General features: G+C 39.3%; 1 protein-coding gene and 1 pseudogene across 1 annotated transcript; both read left to right on the top strand.

The window, feature by feature from the left end:
- Positions 1-7,168: 7,168 nt before the first annotated feature.
- LOC114706678 (olfactory receptor 51F2-like) lies at positions 7,169-8,113 on the top strand. Its single transcript, XM_028889169.1, has one exon. The coding sequence runs from the start codon at positions 7,169-7,171 to the stop codon at positions 8,111-8,113; it is 945 nt and encodes a 314-aa protein (XP_028745002.1).
- A 7,903-nt stretch (positions 8,114-16,016) lies between these two features.
- Positions 16,017-18,125, top strand: LOC114706655 (annotated as a pseudogene).
- Positions 18,126-18,336: the final 211 nt, after the last annotated feature.

Raw genomic sequence — 18,336 nt, 5'->3', positions numbered from 1 at the left:
AATATATTGCCATCAATGCTGTTGAACCTGGGAAGCATGTCAGTCTGCACCAATTTGGATTTCATAATGTGTTTCTTAAGTTTGGTAACTCAAACTGGAAAGTTAGAATTCAACATGAAAAAAATGTTCCGTCTGGACCTGAGAAAAATCCCATTTACTTATTGTCAACATTTTACTGCAGTAAATAGTAAGATATTCTTGCTTATCATATCAGTGAATTTTTTTAAACTTACAATGCATAATATTTTGTTGCTGTGCTACAGTGGGCTAAGCATTGTTTTACAGTGTTTGCATAAACTTTAAGAGAATGGGTTTTCCAGCTGTTATTACGGTTTTAAATTTCCCATCTTTTCCATTTCTAAAAATTTATTGAAAGGAAAACACAAAAAATATGGAGGCTACATTTTATACACAGGAACATTGAATAAAGTATTATTAATTATAGTAGTCAAAGTATAAGTAAAATATCCAGCAATAGAATATATAAACCATTTCTAGTCAGTCCTCTTCCACCTTTAAACTTCATGCGTGACTGATCATATAGATGCTGTGACAGATCAGGAAATAAGGATCATATCCCAAAGCTCCAAAGGCAAGTTGGACAATACAGATTTAATGTATCTAAATTGTAGAAATAAAATGACGGCAGCAATGAAAACTGGTTACTGCAACAAAAGCTTCTCACTTAGTCCACTATTTACAAAAATATAAGCTCAATGTCACTTCCTGGCTCCTTGTCTGAAAGCATCACAGTCCATCTCCTTTCCTCTATCTGGCCATGTTGGATGATTAGAGGATTTCCTATGCTATTGTTCTAGCCAGCAGTGACCATGTAATCCTAGTGCATATTAAAACACAGCCCACACTTCCCTCTTCCTATGAGCCTCTAGTGGCTATTCTGAATATTTCCATCTATCTCCTCTCTGTTCTCACTAAGTTTTGTGTATTCAAGGAACAAAGCTTATTTCTCATTACAGAATTGGGTTAGCCTCCAGTAGGCCCCCAATTCTATCCCTACTGATGTACAAAATAACCTGGCCCCACCTCATATTTAAATCAAAAAGATGTTAAGGGTATAAAGTGAACAAAGCAGATACCACTCCACTCTTTCTAAGGAGATATTGAGAGGTTACAAGGCCAGAATTACAAGGAGTGTAGGATGACAAAGTGTTAAAAACAGTCATGTACAGACCAGATTTTCTTTTCATGTGATGGTGGCTTTCTCTCTTCCTGAGAGTACATATTATTTCACCTCAAAAATTAGGGAATGCTGTATGTGGCACAGAATATGCAATGATAATTTCTTACTAAATTGGTATATTGATAACTATAGGCACAAAATAATATCAATCAATAATACAGTCATTAGTAACATGTTTTGAGTGAATTGAGTAGACTATGTGTTAAACCTTCTCATGCATATATATTAGAACTTCTTATTTATTTTTAGAAAATAAATTTATAAAACAGATATAATTATTTCCCTATATAAGAATGTAAAAATAGAGGCACAGACATCCTGTTAGCCCACAGTCACATGATAGATGACAGAGCTAAATTTTAGGTAAAAGTTGTCTGGTCCCAAATATTTTTAATAGCTTAACACACAAAATTCCCAGTAACTTAATACAGTATTATTAACTTAACACAGTGTTAATGACTTACAATTTTTATCATGTATGTTCCTTGACATTTTTTTTGATTCAAGAATATCATATACTTTGACCATATTAGCTCATTGTCCTCTCCTGCTGTCTGTCTCTCTACGACTAGTCCATCTTCATTTTTCAAATAGTTTCCCTTCTACCTTTCTATTTTCATGCTATCTATCTATCTATCTATCTATCTATCTATCTATCTATCTATCTATCTATCTCTATCTATCTATCTATCTATCTATCTATCTTATCTATCTATCTATCTATCTATCTATCTATCTATCTATCTTCTATCTATTTATTACCTGTCATCTATCTTGATAATTTGTATCTATGCATATCACTCTTGACCCAGATTACTTTTGTGAACATGATGAAGTTCCATCCATTTTCCAGCAAATGATATAATTTCATTTTTATTTGGACAGAATTAAGCCTCTTTGTGCATACATATGAGCCACGTTTTCCGTTTCCATTTTTTTCTGTTAATGGACACCCAAGTTGATTCCATAATTTGGCTTTTGTGTTTAGTGTTATGGTAATCATGAATGAGCAGCTTTTTCTGCAGTGTGTGTCCTTAGGTTCCTTTGAGTGTGCCCAGAAATGATGTAGCTGGGTCATGTGCTAGCTGTATTTTTAGGTTGTTTTTTGAACTTCCATACTGATTTCCATAGCTGATTAAACCTTAAATTTTATTTTCCTCTGCATCCTTGCCACACTTACTGTTGTTTGATTTTAAGTGACAGCCATTCTGACAGTGGAGGTGGAATCTCAGTGTAGTTCTGATTTACTCTTTCCCATGGGTAAGAGTGTTGGGGAATTTGTTATGTACTGGCCATATTAAAAATACTCAAATCCTGGGACAGGCTGTTTAAATAGAGGCTTATCTTGTCAAAATGAACACTAATCACCATGTCCTTTGTCTGGGTGCCTACTCATGTTACTTCTTCAGCTACTGAATATTTTCAATCTTTGTGGTTTGTACTGAAATAAATCATTGTATTTTGGTAACTATATCCCATTTCCTACAACTGTGCTCTCAGGATTAGTGTATTTAGGAGGGCAGTAAGATTTTTCACATTTATGTCCTGTAACAGTCTAGGCATCTCTTTTTATTTCAGTATCTAGTAAGCAACTGTTTGAACTGTACATTTTTCCCATGGAGTGTCATACATTTCTTGGCACATTTAAAAAAAGCTGGGAAAATGCCTTACCATCTGTTGAAATGCTGTCTAGGGAAGGAGTGTTTCTGTTAGTCAAGATGATGCCCAAAAAGGAGAGCATATTTTCTTAGGTTCACGATGAACTAGATAAATAAAGAACATGTTTTCCCAGTCTTTCTCAGGGATCTAGACAAAAAGGGGACTTTAAGCAGGTCATTTAAGAATCTGTTTTACAGCTGCTTTAATAGAGATATTCTTCTGAATAGTAGGTGTATTTGTAAAATAATATCTTTTGTTTATAAAGTTACTGGATTCCCAAGCTGTTATTAAACATCAAAGGCTTTAATATTAACACATAAAAGCAAAAGCCACTTTTAAACAAGAGGTATCTGTTTTCATATATGACATTCTCCATAATGGTAAATATGCTAATAAAAGATTAGGGCAAGTTATCAGATCATTTTTATAAACTAGCCAGTGAGCACAAGGGATTCAGAGAATTTTGCTGTCTTTCTTTAGTTATTTCCATTTAAGTTGTTAGTTTCTGTGCCTCTGGGCACATTGTCTACAATTCCCAAGGGATGCGGAATACACAGGGAAAGATTTGAACTCCTAATCAAGTAACTATACTTGCCTTCAGCAACCATAGTTATTCAGCAAATTCTCTTCCATATGCATTCTGTGATTCAAACAGGTGAATGACAGCTGGACAGATGCATGGTCAGGCCATTAAACCATTTCTCCTAGGCTTTGGCCATATGCAGAGCTTTGTACTACAGCTCCTTGGGCTGACATTGCTCTTGAATGAGCTTGGAAATTGTAACTCATCTACAGGGGCTTTGAAGAAGTACAAGTAAAGTTAGCCCAAAAGCAAATATAATTATCAATTTGTCATCTGGAGCACAAAGGGTTAGCAGAACACAGCTCTGCAGAGTTTTCTCCTAGGAATTCATTTTTTCCTGCTGGGTAAAGGGCTCTCATCAGACAGGTTCTGGAGTCCTCATAAAACCTCCCCGTTTCAAGCCTTAGAGTGATCCTGTTGCAAGATTTTTCTCTTTTGGGTTCTTCTAGAAAAACAGAACCATTTGGAACCAGTGTCAGAAGGCAGGGCTGGGATTGATCCTCTACCCTTAATACAGAAGAACATCTTGGCCTGTAAGTTTTGAGGTTAATCTCTTCTCTCCTCTCCTCTCCTCTCCTCTCCTCTCCTCTCCTCTCCTCTCCTCTCCTCTCCTCTCCTCTCCTCTCCTCTCCTCTCCTCTCCTCTCCTCTCCTCTCCTCTCCTCTCCTCTCCTGTTCTTTCCTCTCCTCTCCTCTCCTCTCCTCTCCTCTCCTCTCCTCTCCTCTCCTCTCCTCTCCTCTCCTCTCTCTCTCCTCTCCTCTCCTCTCCTCTCCTCTCCTCCTCTCCTCTCCTCTCTCCTGTCCTCTTCTTTTCTCTCCTGTTCTTTCCTCTCCTCTCCTGTTCTTTCCTCTCCTCTCCTGTTCTTTCCTCTCCTCTCCTCTTCTTTTCTTTCCTGTTCTCTCCTCTCCTCTCCTCTTCTTTTCTTTCCTGTTCTCTCCTCTCCTCTCCTCTTCTTTTCTTTCCTGTTCTCTCCTCTCCTCTCCTCTCTTCTCCTCTCCTCTCTCTTCTTTCCTTTCCTCTTCTCTTCTCCTCTCTCCTCTTCAATGAGCCTTTAAAGACCAGGCAGCATGGTCACTGCTTCCCTTCTAGACCCATTCTGAAATTCTGTATATGATGTCACAGTTTGAGAGCAGTCAAGAGATTAAAAATCCATCAGGCATTGTATATCCTTCAGATTTTTTATGACAACTTATGAAGTTTAGAGGAACTAGTTAATATAAACAGCAGTACTTAGCAACATACAACATATAGCTACTTAGTGTGTTATGTCAACTTAAAATGCAACATTCAAAATAGTACAAATATAGACTAATTGTAAATACTTATTAATTCAGCCTATAATTAGAACTTAAAAGAAAAAACGAAAGCATGAATTTTCAAGAAAATGTTCTACCAAGTGAAGTAACCTCAACTCAGAAAGACAAACAACATATGTTCTCCCTCATATGTGTGTCTAGCCGCTACATTTAAGCATGTGATCCAGGTGAAGGTAAATTTGGGTAAATGAGAAGAAACTTGAAAGGATCCCATGTGACTTGACCAAAAAGAGACTTTAAGGGATGGAGTGGAGAAGACAATAAAGCAAAATAGAAAGGGGCACACTCTGAACAAAAGGGTGCAGTGAGGAGAGGGGACAGGACAGTGAGGGGAGATGGAATTGACCCAATGAAAACCCCAAACAGAACCTATTACTTTGTAAGGTTTCAAAAGCATAATTAAAATAAAATAATGAAAATTAAATAAACCATTTTTAAATAGCTAGTTGCAAGACCAAGGAGTTTGGTGCCATCAAGATCAGAGTTTGTTTTCTGGGTCTATCTGCCATCAGGTTGTTGAGTGAGTGTGAATAAGTATCTGACTCCTCTCAACCACCAGAGAGAGACAGAGAGATTTGTGTTTGGACCTGAACTATTCTGCAGGGTCTCAGCTTGACACTCATAGGAGATGGTAGGAGCTTTAAGGGGTGGGCTGTGGCAAGAGGGATTTGTTTCTTAGTGACATGTCCTTAAGACTGATCATAGAGTATTCCTCCCCTCATTTTCTTTTGATTCTCACTTATTTTTCATGAAATGCTCCTACCATGTTGAGCTGCCATGGGACTAAAACAACACAGGTGCTTAGCCCTGGACTGAAACCTCTAAAACTGCCTAAGTAAATCTCATCTCTTCATAAACCTCATGGAAAGACAGTTATTACAATACTCAAAAGTATTTGATCATTTCCTATTGTCCTCTACTCCAGTATCACAGAAACGTCACACCTCTAGCTGATTCTTCTGCTAAAGTCTGCACTCACACCTTTCCAACATTTTCTTTCTCAGGGTCATTTGCAGGCTTTATTGCTGGGACACATCTGATTTTAACACATATCCATCACATATGTGGACACTGTAACATATGCATCAATGAATGAATTGGCAGTCATTTACACTAAAATCAAGCATGTTGAAAAAAAAATGTGACCTTAGAAAGCTTCAGAAGCAATGTAAAGCAGTTCCTTCAATCCTTCAGATTTACACCTCTACAGAGAAAGGAGACTCCTCCTCACTCTAACATTAATACTCCTTTGAAAAGTAGAAAACCATGGCATTTGCTAAGATGATTCTGCTTCAGTGATTTTCCACAAGCTTCCAATGTGTTGTTAGTTCTTAGTGAGGTCATCTTTAAATCATCTTTCTGCAGGCAGAATTTTCCTTAAACATAATTAGGTTTCCAATTGCTACCTGTGTAAACAAATCTTTTCCTTCTATCACCCAGGGTGGTTTATTTGTGTAGACTTATTGGTTCTTTTCTTACATTTAGATTTTTTACATTGACAGTTGTGTTATCTTTATTTAGTCATGATTAGAAAAATCTTTGATACTGTCTTATTCTCCAAATTTTCACTGGGAATTAATGAACTGACAAAGTGTAATGGCCCCTAGGATTTTGGATCAGAAATAGAGAAGTTGTGAAAAGTGGAGAAGATTAACTTTTATTGTGCAGAGATACTCTATCAGCAATGTCAACCACCATAGAACTGGAAGATACTTCTGTTACTTAGTTAAAAGTTTGTTATGTTTTTGTCCTTTGTATGTATGGGTGTACATGTATGTCTGCAGGTATGCACCTGCATGTGTATACTTGAACATGTGCCATAGATGTAGAAGAAGGTCAAGTGACAACTTGCTGAAGTGGGTTATCTCCTTCTACCCTGTGGGTTCTTGGGATTGAATTTAGGTCATCAGGCTTGACTCCACTTGCCTTTACCAACAGAGCCATCTTGCCAGTCTATTTTTTTTTCCCCAGAGAGAGTTTCTCTGTGTGTAACTTTGGCACCTTTTTAGAGCTCACTCTTTAGCTCAGACTGGCTTTGAACTCTCAGTGATCCACCTGCCCCTGCCTCCCAAGTGCTGGGAATAAAGGTGTGTGCCACCATTGCCTGGCTTTAGTCTCCTTTTTAATGTCAGTACACAGACAGCCATACATAATACAATGCAGATCTTCTAAAAACCTGGGTCTCTTCCCAGATGTTAGTACTGTTTCTTCCCCCACTTCACCTGTGTTCATCTTCACATCTAATACAGTAGTAAATGGCTTTCCCTTTCCACCAAAGATGAGGGACAGGAACTGGTTTTTTAGTGTTCCTAAACTGCATGGCATGTAGTAGAGACAGGCAGCCTTTCTGTTCTTGTCATTGCAGGATGTGTGCCTTCCTCCCGAGAGCATCTGCTTCCTTAAGTCACTATGCCACCCTTCAACCAGAGCACTGCCCACCCGATTGTCTTCTTCCTCACTGGCATTCCTGGGCTTGAGACCTCTCAAACTTGGATCTCCATCCCTTTCTGCTGTCTATATGCCATCGCCATCTCTGGGAACAGCATGATCCTCTTTGTTATCATCACTGAGTCAAGCCTCCATGAACCCATGTACTATTTCCTGTCCATGCTGTCCTTCACAGACCTGGGTCTGTGCCTTTCCACATTGGTAACTGTGTTGGGCATTTTCTGGTTCAATGTTCGAGAAATTAGCTTTGATGCCTGCATTGGCCAGATGTTCTTTATCCATAGCTTTACATTCATGGAGTCCTCAGTCCTCCTGGTGATGGCCTTTGACCGCTTCATTGCCATCTGGAACCCCCTGAGGTATGCTGTGATCTTAACCAATTCACGGATCATTGCAGTGGGTTTTGCGATTGTAATTAGGGGAACCACAGCTCTTGTTCCTTTACTCCTGCTCCTCAAGCGTCTGTCTTTTTGTCGTAGTCATGTGCTCCATCATTCCTATTGCTTCTATACTGACGTGATGAAGCTTTCATGCTCAGACACCAAGGTCAACAGTGCCTTTGGTCTGACCCTTGTCATCTGCTATGCAGGCTTGGACTCTGTCTTGATCCTTCTCTCTTATGTTCTGATCATCCACTCTGTGCTCTGTATCGCATCCAAGGAGGAGCGGAAAAAGGCATTTGGCACCTGTGTCTCCCATCTCAGTGCTGTTGCCATCTTCTACATCCCTATGATCAGCGTGTCATTGGTGCATAGGTTTGCGAGGAATGCTCCTCCGTTTGTGCATGCTCTAATTGCCAATGTTTATCTGCTCATCCCTCCTGTAATGAATCCCATAATCTATAGTGTGAAGACCAAACAAATTCGTAAGGCCATGCTTAAAGTATTCTTCATCAAGTCATCTTAGGAAAGTTTTAGAGTTCTTTCTTTAAAGAGACTTTTCCATGAATTTCTGTGTTTGATTATTCACTTGTGTGATTTAACACTGTAGCTTGAAAGAGCCTGTTAATAATAACACGTTTCTTAATTCTGATGATCTTGTAATTTCCTCATACAAAGTTTTAGACTGTGAATTCCCTAATGAGAGAGATATCATGTTATATAGTTATTATCCTATTATTACTGCTGTACCTGGTACAATATTGTAAAAATGTGTTTATGTTCGTTGGTAAATTGATTTTAGTCCTCTAGATTATGTAACTATTAGTGGTTTATATAGCACAGATCCTAAGAAATATATGTTTGAATAATTTTATAATTTACATAATACTTTTAAAATGATTATTATTGCCAGTCAAACATATATAGTTGAATAAATTGAAATGGTCGAGTCACTAAAGAATCAGTGAGAAACAAAAACTGATTGAAGTGAGTATTTTTCTAGTTCTTTAAAAAAGCCTTGAGATCTCTTTGTTAAATGAACTATTTCAGTCTTACAAGATATGGTCATGTATTGTCTAAAATGTATCTATAGGGCAGCTTCCACTGATTTGACCATCACACAATGGGATATACAAAGAAACTAAAGTTGTATCACATAATTATGCAACTTTCAGCTTAATATGAAATTTAAAAATAATATTCAGGAGTTGAAAATGCTAACCTAATTGTATCACTATGCAATGAATACATATACTAAATTATGATTCTGTACCCCCATAATATCTTAATTAAAATGATTGATGAAAACTAAGTACTGTGATAAAGCTCTTATTTTGATATCTGTTTCCTCACTGGGCTGTCTATTCTGTGGGAGAAAGACTGTTCTGTTCTCTGTATCACTCTAGTGAAAACTTTGGAATATATCTTTATAGTGCTTTTTGAAAGAATTTGGTTGTCTATGGGGCAGTAATGACGACATCTTTCCAAAGTTTACAGAATCATGAACTCACAGCAGCTATCTTTCCCTGCACAAGACCTACACAAGATCAGGACACTCAACATTCCAGCATAGATGGGGGAAGTTTTACAAATATGCTTTTATGGTTCTCAGATAAGCGGAGAAAGAATTACAACACCAGTTTCTTCACAGAAACTAAAGGAGCATGCAGTGAAGCCGGGGGAAGCCTCATCCTCTGGGGTCCACATCATCTCTATCTGGGGTTTCTAACAAAGAGATTTCAGAAAGCCCGAGACAGTCTCTTCACATATGCTCTGTATCCTTGAGCAGAAGCCCTCTCCTCCTGAGATACCAAAGAACAACCTGTGTGTTTTAAGTAAAGCTGCTGCACTCAGGAAAACAATATACTTTCCTCTGTGGTTTCTTATAAGAATTAAAAGATTCTATTAACTTCATGGAGGTCTTCTTGATTCCTAAGGAAGTCCAGGAAAATCAGAAATTTGTAACTTGGGGCCATCTATTCTAAGTGAGTTTAGTTGTGTTACATCACAATTGTCTTGCTGCATACAGATAAATGCTCTCTTACAATTTGGAGTTTTCTGGGTGGTTTTGGAACATTCAAAACAGAATCTGATGTCAGCAGCCACTCCTGCCTATACACAGTGCTCCCATCACTGCCATCTTCCTGTGCCGTTATCATACACCTCCCATATTCTGTTGCTTGCTATCACATTGATTCTTTACAAATGCTGCCATTTTAATAACCCCCATGTACCATTGCTGACCTACCAAACTTCATAAAAGTGGAATGTCGTGTACTCGTTTGGAAAACTCAGTCTAGTTGATGGCAAAAGTTTCGTGGGACCTGGGATTGCCCAGAATTCTAACAGTTTTGGTGAATCATTAGCCAGGGAGGAGACGACTCAAGATAGCTCAGCATAGAACCTTTAATACTGTGCGTTATAGTTTAGATGGGATACCATCATCTTAATGTCAGTGTCAACAAATGATTGAGCGGAGAGGAGATTGTTATGTAGTAACAAACCAGGATCATTCGTAAACAATTATTCCAAATCTCCCCCCCCCCTCTCTCTCTCTCTCTCTCTCTCACACACACACACACACACACACACACACACACACACACACCCCACACGGGGGGGGGGGGCACGAGGGTGAGAGGCAGAGAGGGAGAGGTGATAGTGTTTTGGAGACCATGAATGAGCTCCATAAATCATAGTTAAAATTTCTGGTCCAAGGCATGGGGATATACCATCTCAGTTGTTAGAATGCACAAAGCCCTGGTTTTGACCCACAACACTGAGTAAATGAGATGTGGTGGCAAAATTGGATGAAATGGCATATCCTTGCAATCCCAATACTCTAGAATTAGAGGCAGGAAATCAGAAATTCAGGGTTATTCTTGGTTACACGGAGTATTTGAGACCTGCCTGAAATATATGACACTTTGTTCCATTTTATGGGAGGCACTTGGGGAGAAACCTCAGTGTGTAAGTGATGTTGCTATGCAAGCGTGTTAATTGAAGTTTGGACCTCCAGTACCCATGTAAAAAGCCAACACTATGGAGGACGGATAGGGGATTTGTTGAGGCTTGCTAGCTACCAGCCTTGCCCCAGGATCAGTAATAGACCTTGTTTGAAGAGAATGAAATAAAGGGAGAATAGAAAATACCCTTGAAGTCCTCCTCTGTCACATGTATGTGTATGCACAGGTGTACCTCTTCAAGCATGTGACTATATTAACACACACAGACACAGAAACACACACACACACACACACACACACACACACACAGCCCACACAGAGAGACATACACACAGACACCTGCAGAGAGACTCACACAGCAAACACACAGAGACACACATGTACACAGACACACACAGACACACACACACAGAGACACAGACACAGACACACACACACACACACACACACACACACACACACACACACTCTTTTATTTTTCCAAGCAATGTAACCTGACTAAGAATTTTTGAAGTACAGGAGAGGGGAAGTGCTGAAGGCCATATCGTGAGGTCTTGAGGTAAGTTCAGAATCATTGGTCAGTTGCTTTCATTTCCTATAGTATAATGGAAGGTATTAATGTATAATGATCAGAGCCTGGAGTGAGGCCTCAGTGGTTAAGAGGACATAGTACTATTATTGAGAGCCCAAGTTTAGTTTATAGTATCCATGGTGAGGAGTCCACAGTAGGCTGTAACTCCAAATCCAGGAGGACCCCATGACTGCAGCCTCTGTGGACACCTGCACTTGCATGCACAACCTGACCTCCTATACACTTACACATGCCACATAATTATAAGTAAGATGTATGCTTTGAAAAGCACATAATGATCAATAAGCAAATGTCCTTATGTTACTTACAGAGGCATATTTTCAGATGACATGATCTAGTAATAGGATAACCATTAGTCTGTGTGTATGAATCTAAAAAAACACACATAACAGATGAAGAAGTGTTTTCTTATGATTTGTCCTAGTGAATCATAGAGTGTTTCCATAAATAGAAATTTATGTTGAATTTATCAATAACTCTATGGATAGAGAGTATAAAGAGCTTAGTCTCACTCGGAAAAAGAGAGCTGTATGATTTAAATAAATTATACCAGTGGGAAGGACCTTGCTATACTGTGTGGTTAATAAAGTAAGGAAAACCTCAGGTTGAGTCTGTTGGAAGGTTTTTTTTTTGTGCCAGTTTGGGAAAACTGCTTATTTTTAGTGATGAGATACTGAGTTTGACTTCATGCTGGAGGCAGTGAAGAGTGCTAGACAAGCAGAAGTATGCAGGTGTGTTTTTCAGAGCTCCAACTGCCATCAATGGAGGGAAAGTCTGGAAACTGGGAACACAAGGCAAAGAAACCACTTACAGTAATATTTCTGTGCTTCTTGCAAAACTGACAAGTGTTATGTAAAGTGGTGATCAAGAACTAGAGTAAAAGGATACTCAATCAACGGTCGCTATATAAATATACATACACATATGTGCAGATAACAACAATTAATGAAAAAAAGACGCCCTGAATTTGAAAGTGAGCCAGATGGTGTATATGGGAGAGTTTGGATGGAATTAATGGAAAGGTGGAATGATGTAATTTTGTTATAATCTCAAAAATAAAAGAAATAAAACAAAGGTTTGGACAGTTGGTGGCTCAGTTAATTGTAGTATTTAGAATTCTCAGAGGGCCCTAAGCTTACTATTCACCCCAGATTATTTGTTCTGTATGAGAACAACCCCTTGGTCCTCTGTGTGTGAGCAAGGCATGCTAATGTAATTGTTAACCACTCTAGTGATCAGGTACATTAGACTACAGTTGAGTTTTAATGCAGCAAGGTTTTTGGTTGCTTCAGATCAAGTTAATCTAAGCAATGATTGTCCCAGCCCTGTGTCCTAATCACAGGAGCTTTTGGAGGCAAGATGAAGCTACACAGGGGTTCTTATGTTGGATTTGAAGAGGTACAACATCATGGTGTGAGGACCACATGCATGAGATTGAAGGTGGGGTTGAGGATGCAGGAGTCTCTTCATCAGCTAGCGTGAAACTGGAGACCTCAAATACGTATCACGAAGATTTGATTTCTCCTGGTAACCTGAATAATCTAAGAGGACTCTGAGCTCCAGGTGAAGGTTGTCTGGGCTGAGATCTCAGACTCTGCTTAGGGAGACCTTGAGTTGAGAATTTTGTTTTGTTATGGTCTAACACAGAATTGTAAGGAATGTGCCTTGTTTCAAACAATGCAAGTCTTCGTATTTTCAGATATAGCCAGACAGACCTCATGAAACAGAATGTTACATGTCAGTCAATGCTAAATGCCAGATTTCCACAGTATGTACGAACCATTGCTGTAGAGAATGAAGACAGGCAACATCTTGTGAGTGGTAAAGGAGAGGACTTAGAAGAAGCAGGGGAAGAGGGTAAAGAGACAGTATTTTAAAATTGATTTTAGGTTGCAAAGGAAATTGGCATTATTGTGTAGGTTTTTGTTATGACATGGTTCTCTGTCTCTCTCTCCTTTTCCCGCCCTCTCTACCTCCCTTCCTCTCTCTATCTTTGATGCTGGGACAGAACCCAGAGCTTCACACCTAGGAGGTATGTGCTCTACTGATGAGTACAGGCCTTCCTTACCCTTTGGCTGTGGTTAGGTAATCACAAACTTCATCTCTTATATACTGCCCTTGAGGCACATTGTATCTCTTACACCCTAAGGGTATTTAAAACCATCTAAATGGTCACTGTCTCTGAAATTTAATCTATCAGCTTCTGTACAAATATTTTCTTTTACTCAGTGAAGCCTTTTGATGTTTCTTCAGAAACTTTCTCTCGCCTACAACTACTGAGTTCATAACGCATTCCCATCACCCTAAGCATCCTTGCATTTTATTTGTTTGCATATACATTTGTTTATAACCTAACCCAATTTTTCCTGTCTTAGAGGGCAGGATCAGCATGTGATTAACTCTTTTATTCCTATATGAATTACAGATTACATTCTTTCATATTCACCGTCAAACCAAACCCACATTCGAAGCTGATTGGGAAGATAGACAGCAGTGCTCTCTGCAAAGAGGCAACAGGTTTTGTTTTGTTTTTAAAGATTTATTATGTATACAGTATTCTGCCTGCATGTATCCCTGCAGGCCAGAAGAGGGCATCAGATCTCATTACAGATGGTTGTGAGCCTCCATGTGGTTGCTGGGAATTGAACTCAGGACCTTTGGAAGAGCAAGCAGTGCTCTTAACCTCTGAGCCATCTTTCCAGCCTGAGGCAACAGGTTTTGATTGATTTTAAAGATATGCTTGCAGAACAGTGGGTATCATTGTGATGTTTTCATATGTGATTATCATTGTACTTTATTCACATTCACTGGTTCCCTTTTTGTATCTCAGACAGCTTCTTTCTAATATATATATATATATGTATATATATAAAGAAATGTATATACATATAAACACACACATATATACATATGCCAGGCAGTGGTGATACTTGTCTTTAATCCTGGCACTTGGGAGGCAGGTAGGTCTCTGAGTTTGAGGCCAGCCTAGTCTACATAGTGAGTTTCAGGACAACTACACAGAAAACTCTATGTGTAACACACACACACACACACACACACACACAAACACAAACACACAAATCCAACAAAAGTAAACAAGAAAAAAATCATATATGTGTATATATTTTGCATATATTTCAAGTATAAGAGAAAATATGATTTTTGTCTTTCTGAACATGTCTTATTTTCTAACATGATAATTTCCAATTACAACCATTTCCCTAAAAAATAACATAATTATGTTCTTTGTGGCTGAAGAAAACTCTTTTGTGGTGCTGGAGAGATGGCTCAGCAGTTACAGGCATACACTGCTTTGCAGAGAATCTGATTTAGTTCTCAGCTCCAATGTTGTGTGGCTCACTGGCCTGTTACTCCAGCTCTTAGGGAATCTGTCACCACAGACTTCAGTGGCTATCTGTACTCATGTACCCAAACCCACCCTCTGACACATGCATGTGCATTCACACACACACACACACACACACACACACACACACACACACACACACATCTAAACAACACACTAGCTATCAAAAACTCAATAATGCATATATGCTGTGGTAGCAGGGGCTTGTCCTATGTGTCTGGAAATTCACAGAAAGAATTTGAAAAGCATAATTGTGGATTAAAAAGAGCTTAAATGGGGAAGAAACTCATGGGTAAACATCGCCTAGTCATACTTAGATAATATTCCCATCTGTTGCTCATTTGTCTTCTAGGAAGGGAAGTAGGTAGGTATGTAGACACACATAAGGAATGACACAGGAAAAAGAATTGCACAGTTTTAAACTTTGTTATTTAATTGCAAACAACCCCTATCAGCAGAACGCTGCTGAGATTTCTATAGGCATTTGCTAGCCTATTACAGAATCCCCATGGATTAGGTGTAACAGTGTCCTGTTTGAGATGATGAAATTGAGGTACAGTGCAGGGCAGTCATTTGTTACATGGCAAATGTCAGAGCATTTGAACCCACTCAAAGTTTACTATATGCAATTAGAAGAACTTGGTATGCAATGCAGCGTAAATATTCAAAATATAAAATTTCCTAATAATTATATTGAGCATGCTCCATATTCCATTCTGGTTGTGTGTCTTAATTCTTCATACATACATTATATTTGAAACTGCTCAGTTTCAGATGAACTTTTAACATTGTAAACAAACCATCTCAAATCACTTGATATACTGTTTACTATTCATATGAAATTCCATAACCATTTGCACTTATTTCAAATTTCAATATTGATTGTTACTTTTATTCAGGAAGAAGTAAGCAAACATCTCAGTTATTACTTATCAAATTTGTGAATATAAATGATATGTAATCCTCTTATTGTTTTTATAAGATTATTTACATTATTTCTATAAAACTGAGGCTTTCAGCATGGCATTGTCATACAGGAATACAGTATACGTTGATTATATTCTTTATCTGTTCTTATCCCTTTTGCTGGTGTACTAGTCACACTTTCCTAAAATACACAGTCTTATGCTCCTTCTTATATTTTCATATGCTTCTAAAAATGATTCCACAAGGGAAAGAAAACATGTGGTTTACATTTTTCTGAGTTTGGCTTAATTCACTTAGTATATTGTTTTTTTTATAAAGTATCATCCCAATGTAATTCTTCCTTTCATGACTTTGGTCCCTTAAGGGAATATTCTTAGTTGATCCCTCAGTTTACTTACTCCATTTTTTTTACAAGCTAATTAAACAGCTATTGCCTTTCAGAAATGTTTACTGGGGAAGTGACCCACTTTGGGCTGAGTGCATCACACACACACACACACACACACACACACACACACACACACACACACACACATAATTGCAGAACACTCAGCTGAAAATACTGAAGTTTTAATTTAATGTGTCAACTTTCCAGAACACCACAACTTCTTCCATCATTATAGTGGTATTTGCTCTGCCCATGACCCTGGGCTATACAGCCCAAAGGAAGCGGTGCTTCTTGCTGTTGTATGTGACCTCTGATTAGGAGCTGGCGAAGGGTCACAGGCCCCTTCTGGCTCCTGGCTGCAAAGTGGATTTGTTCCTGGTCAGGTCAGAGGACAACTTCTGTTGTCTACTCTGTTCTGTAATTGTGAGTGTATTTCTTCATTTTATATCTTAATAAATTCTGTTACCCATTTAATAGCCTCACATGGATTGATCTTAATACATAATTTTCCTGCTCACTGGTGTGCCCAGGCTGGAAGCCTTCCACACCTGGATCTCCATCTCCTTCTGCTTTCTCTACACAACTGCCCTCTCAGGGAACAGCCTGATTCTCTTCGCCATTATCACTCAGCCCAGCCTCCACGAGCCCATGTATTATTTCCTCTCCATGCTGTCCACCACTGACCTCGGGCTGTCCATATCCACTCTGGCCACCATGTTGGGGATATTCTGGTTCAATGCCAGAGAGATCAGCTTCAATGCCTGCTTGTCCCAGATGTTCTTCATTCAACTCTTCACTGTCATGGAATCCTCAGTGCTGTTGGCCATGGCTTTTGATCGTTATGTGGCCATCTCTAATCCCCTTAGATATGCTTCTGTCTTAACTGATGTTAAAATAGTAGTGACTGGAGTAGCAATCATTATTCGGGGAACCCTGATCCAGACTCCCCTGGCAGTGCTCCTGAAAAGATTGTCCTACTGTAGCAGCCATGTGCTCCACCACTCTTACTGCTTCCACCCCGATGTCATGAAGCTCTCATGCACAGACACCAGGATCAACAGTGCAGTTGGACTCACTGCCCTGATCTCCACTGCTGGAGTGGACTCTGTATGGTGATATTTTATTTGTGCTCTAACAAATAAAGCTTGCCTGGGGATCAGAGGAAAAAGCCAGCTACTACATTAACCATAGAGGTCAGTCAGTGGTAGCACATGCCTTTAATCTTAGCATTCGGGAGGCAGAGATTATCTGGATCTCTGTGAGTTCAAGGCCACAGTTGGAACAGAGCCAGGTGTGGTGGCACACGCCTTTAATCCCAGCACTAGTTAGCCATAGAGGTCTGGAGGTCTGTATAGACAGATAGTAAGTGATAGAGCTGGGTGGAAAGAGGAAGTGATGTACCTGGGCGGAGAGAGTAAGTAAGATGGCAGGGGACAGAAAGGTATATAAAGCATGATTATACAGGAAGTAACACTTTTGGGCTGAGGATTTCCTAGCAGTAAGAATTTGTGGCTGCCTTGTTCTATCCCTTTGATCTTTCTGTTTTCACCCCAATATCTGGCTCTGGGTTGTTTATTAATAAGGCCATTTAGCAATTTGTGTTACAACTCTATCTTCATCATCCTTTCCTATGTCTTGATCATTAGAGCTGTTCTCAGCATTGCTACCCCAGAAGGGAGGAAGAAAACCTTCAGCATGTGTATCTCCCATATTGGGGCAATGGCTGTGTTCTATATTATGTTCTTAATGATGGCACTTTGAACTTTTCTCATGTGCTGCTCATAGACACTGAAGTATACACATGCATGGCAACCAATGGGGCAGGCAACTCCAATGCCTCAGCCTACCTCAATGTGAGCCTGGCTGAGCAACACCTCCAACTTCAATTTCCTCACCACAGCAACAGTGAAGACCACAGAGATCTCACTGGAGCACAACATGAAAGTACAAGCCTGTTCCCATTACATCCACTGGTTACCAGCCGGCATATTTTACCTCTACCACAGTGCTCATTCATACCACCCATGCATCGAAGCAGGTGCCAATACCCTCAAAAGACACCACTGGCAGGATGCAGACTGGCCTTGAAGAAGTCATGAAGACCATCAAGACTATCACTGGCTGCTTTCACGGCTCAGTCTGTCTTTTGTCCACCGATTTGGGAAACGAGCTTCCTCATATGTCCAGTGCCTACCTGATGATCCCTCCTGTCATGAATCCCATCATCTACAGTGTGAAGACCAAGCAAATCACAAGGCCTTGTTGAAAATTCTTTATTCCAGCATGGCAAAGAACTAGATAGTCATTTTACACATGCTTTCTACTCTTGGTCACTCTGTGGATGAGGAAAGTGACCTTTAAGAAGGTTATAATGTTCAGAGCCATGCTTGGGTTGAGAGTTACCAAAGTGATAGGTTTTATTAACAGGAAAGATTGTATGGTCCAAGAGAGATAAAAGTAAACTGCGGATTTTCAAATATTTCAGTGTTCCCTGAAACGTCATGATAGT

Source organism: Peromyscus leucopus, chromosome 1 (assembly GCF_004664715.2).
Source record: "Peromyscus leucopus breed LL Stock chromosome 1, UCI_PerLeu_2.1, whole genome shotgun sequence".
Classification (NCBI taxonomy): Eukaryota; Metazoa; Chordata; class Mammalia; order Rodentia; family Cricetidae; genus Peromyscus; species Peromyscus leucopus.
This window is presented reverse-complemented; position numbering and strand designations above follow the sequence as displayed.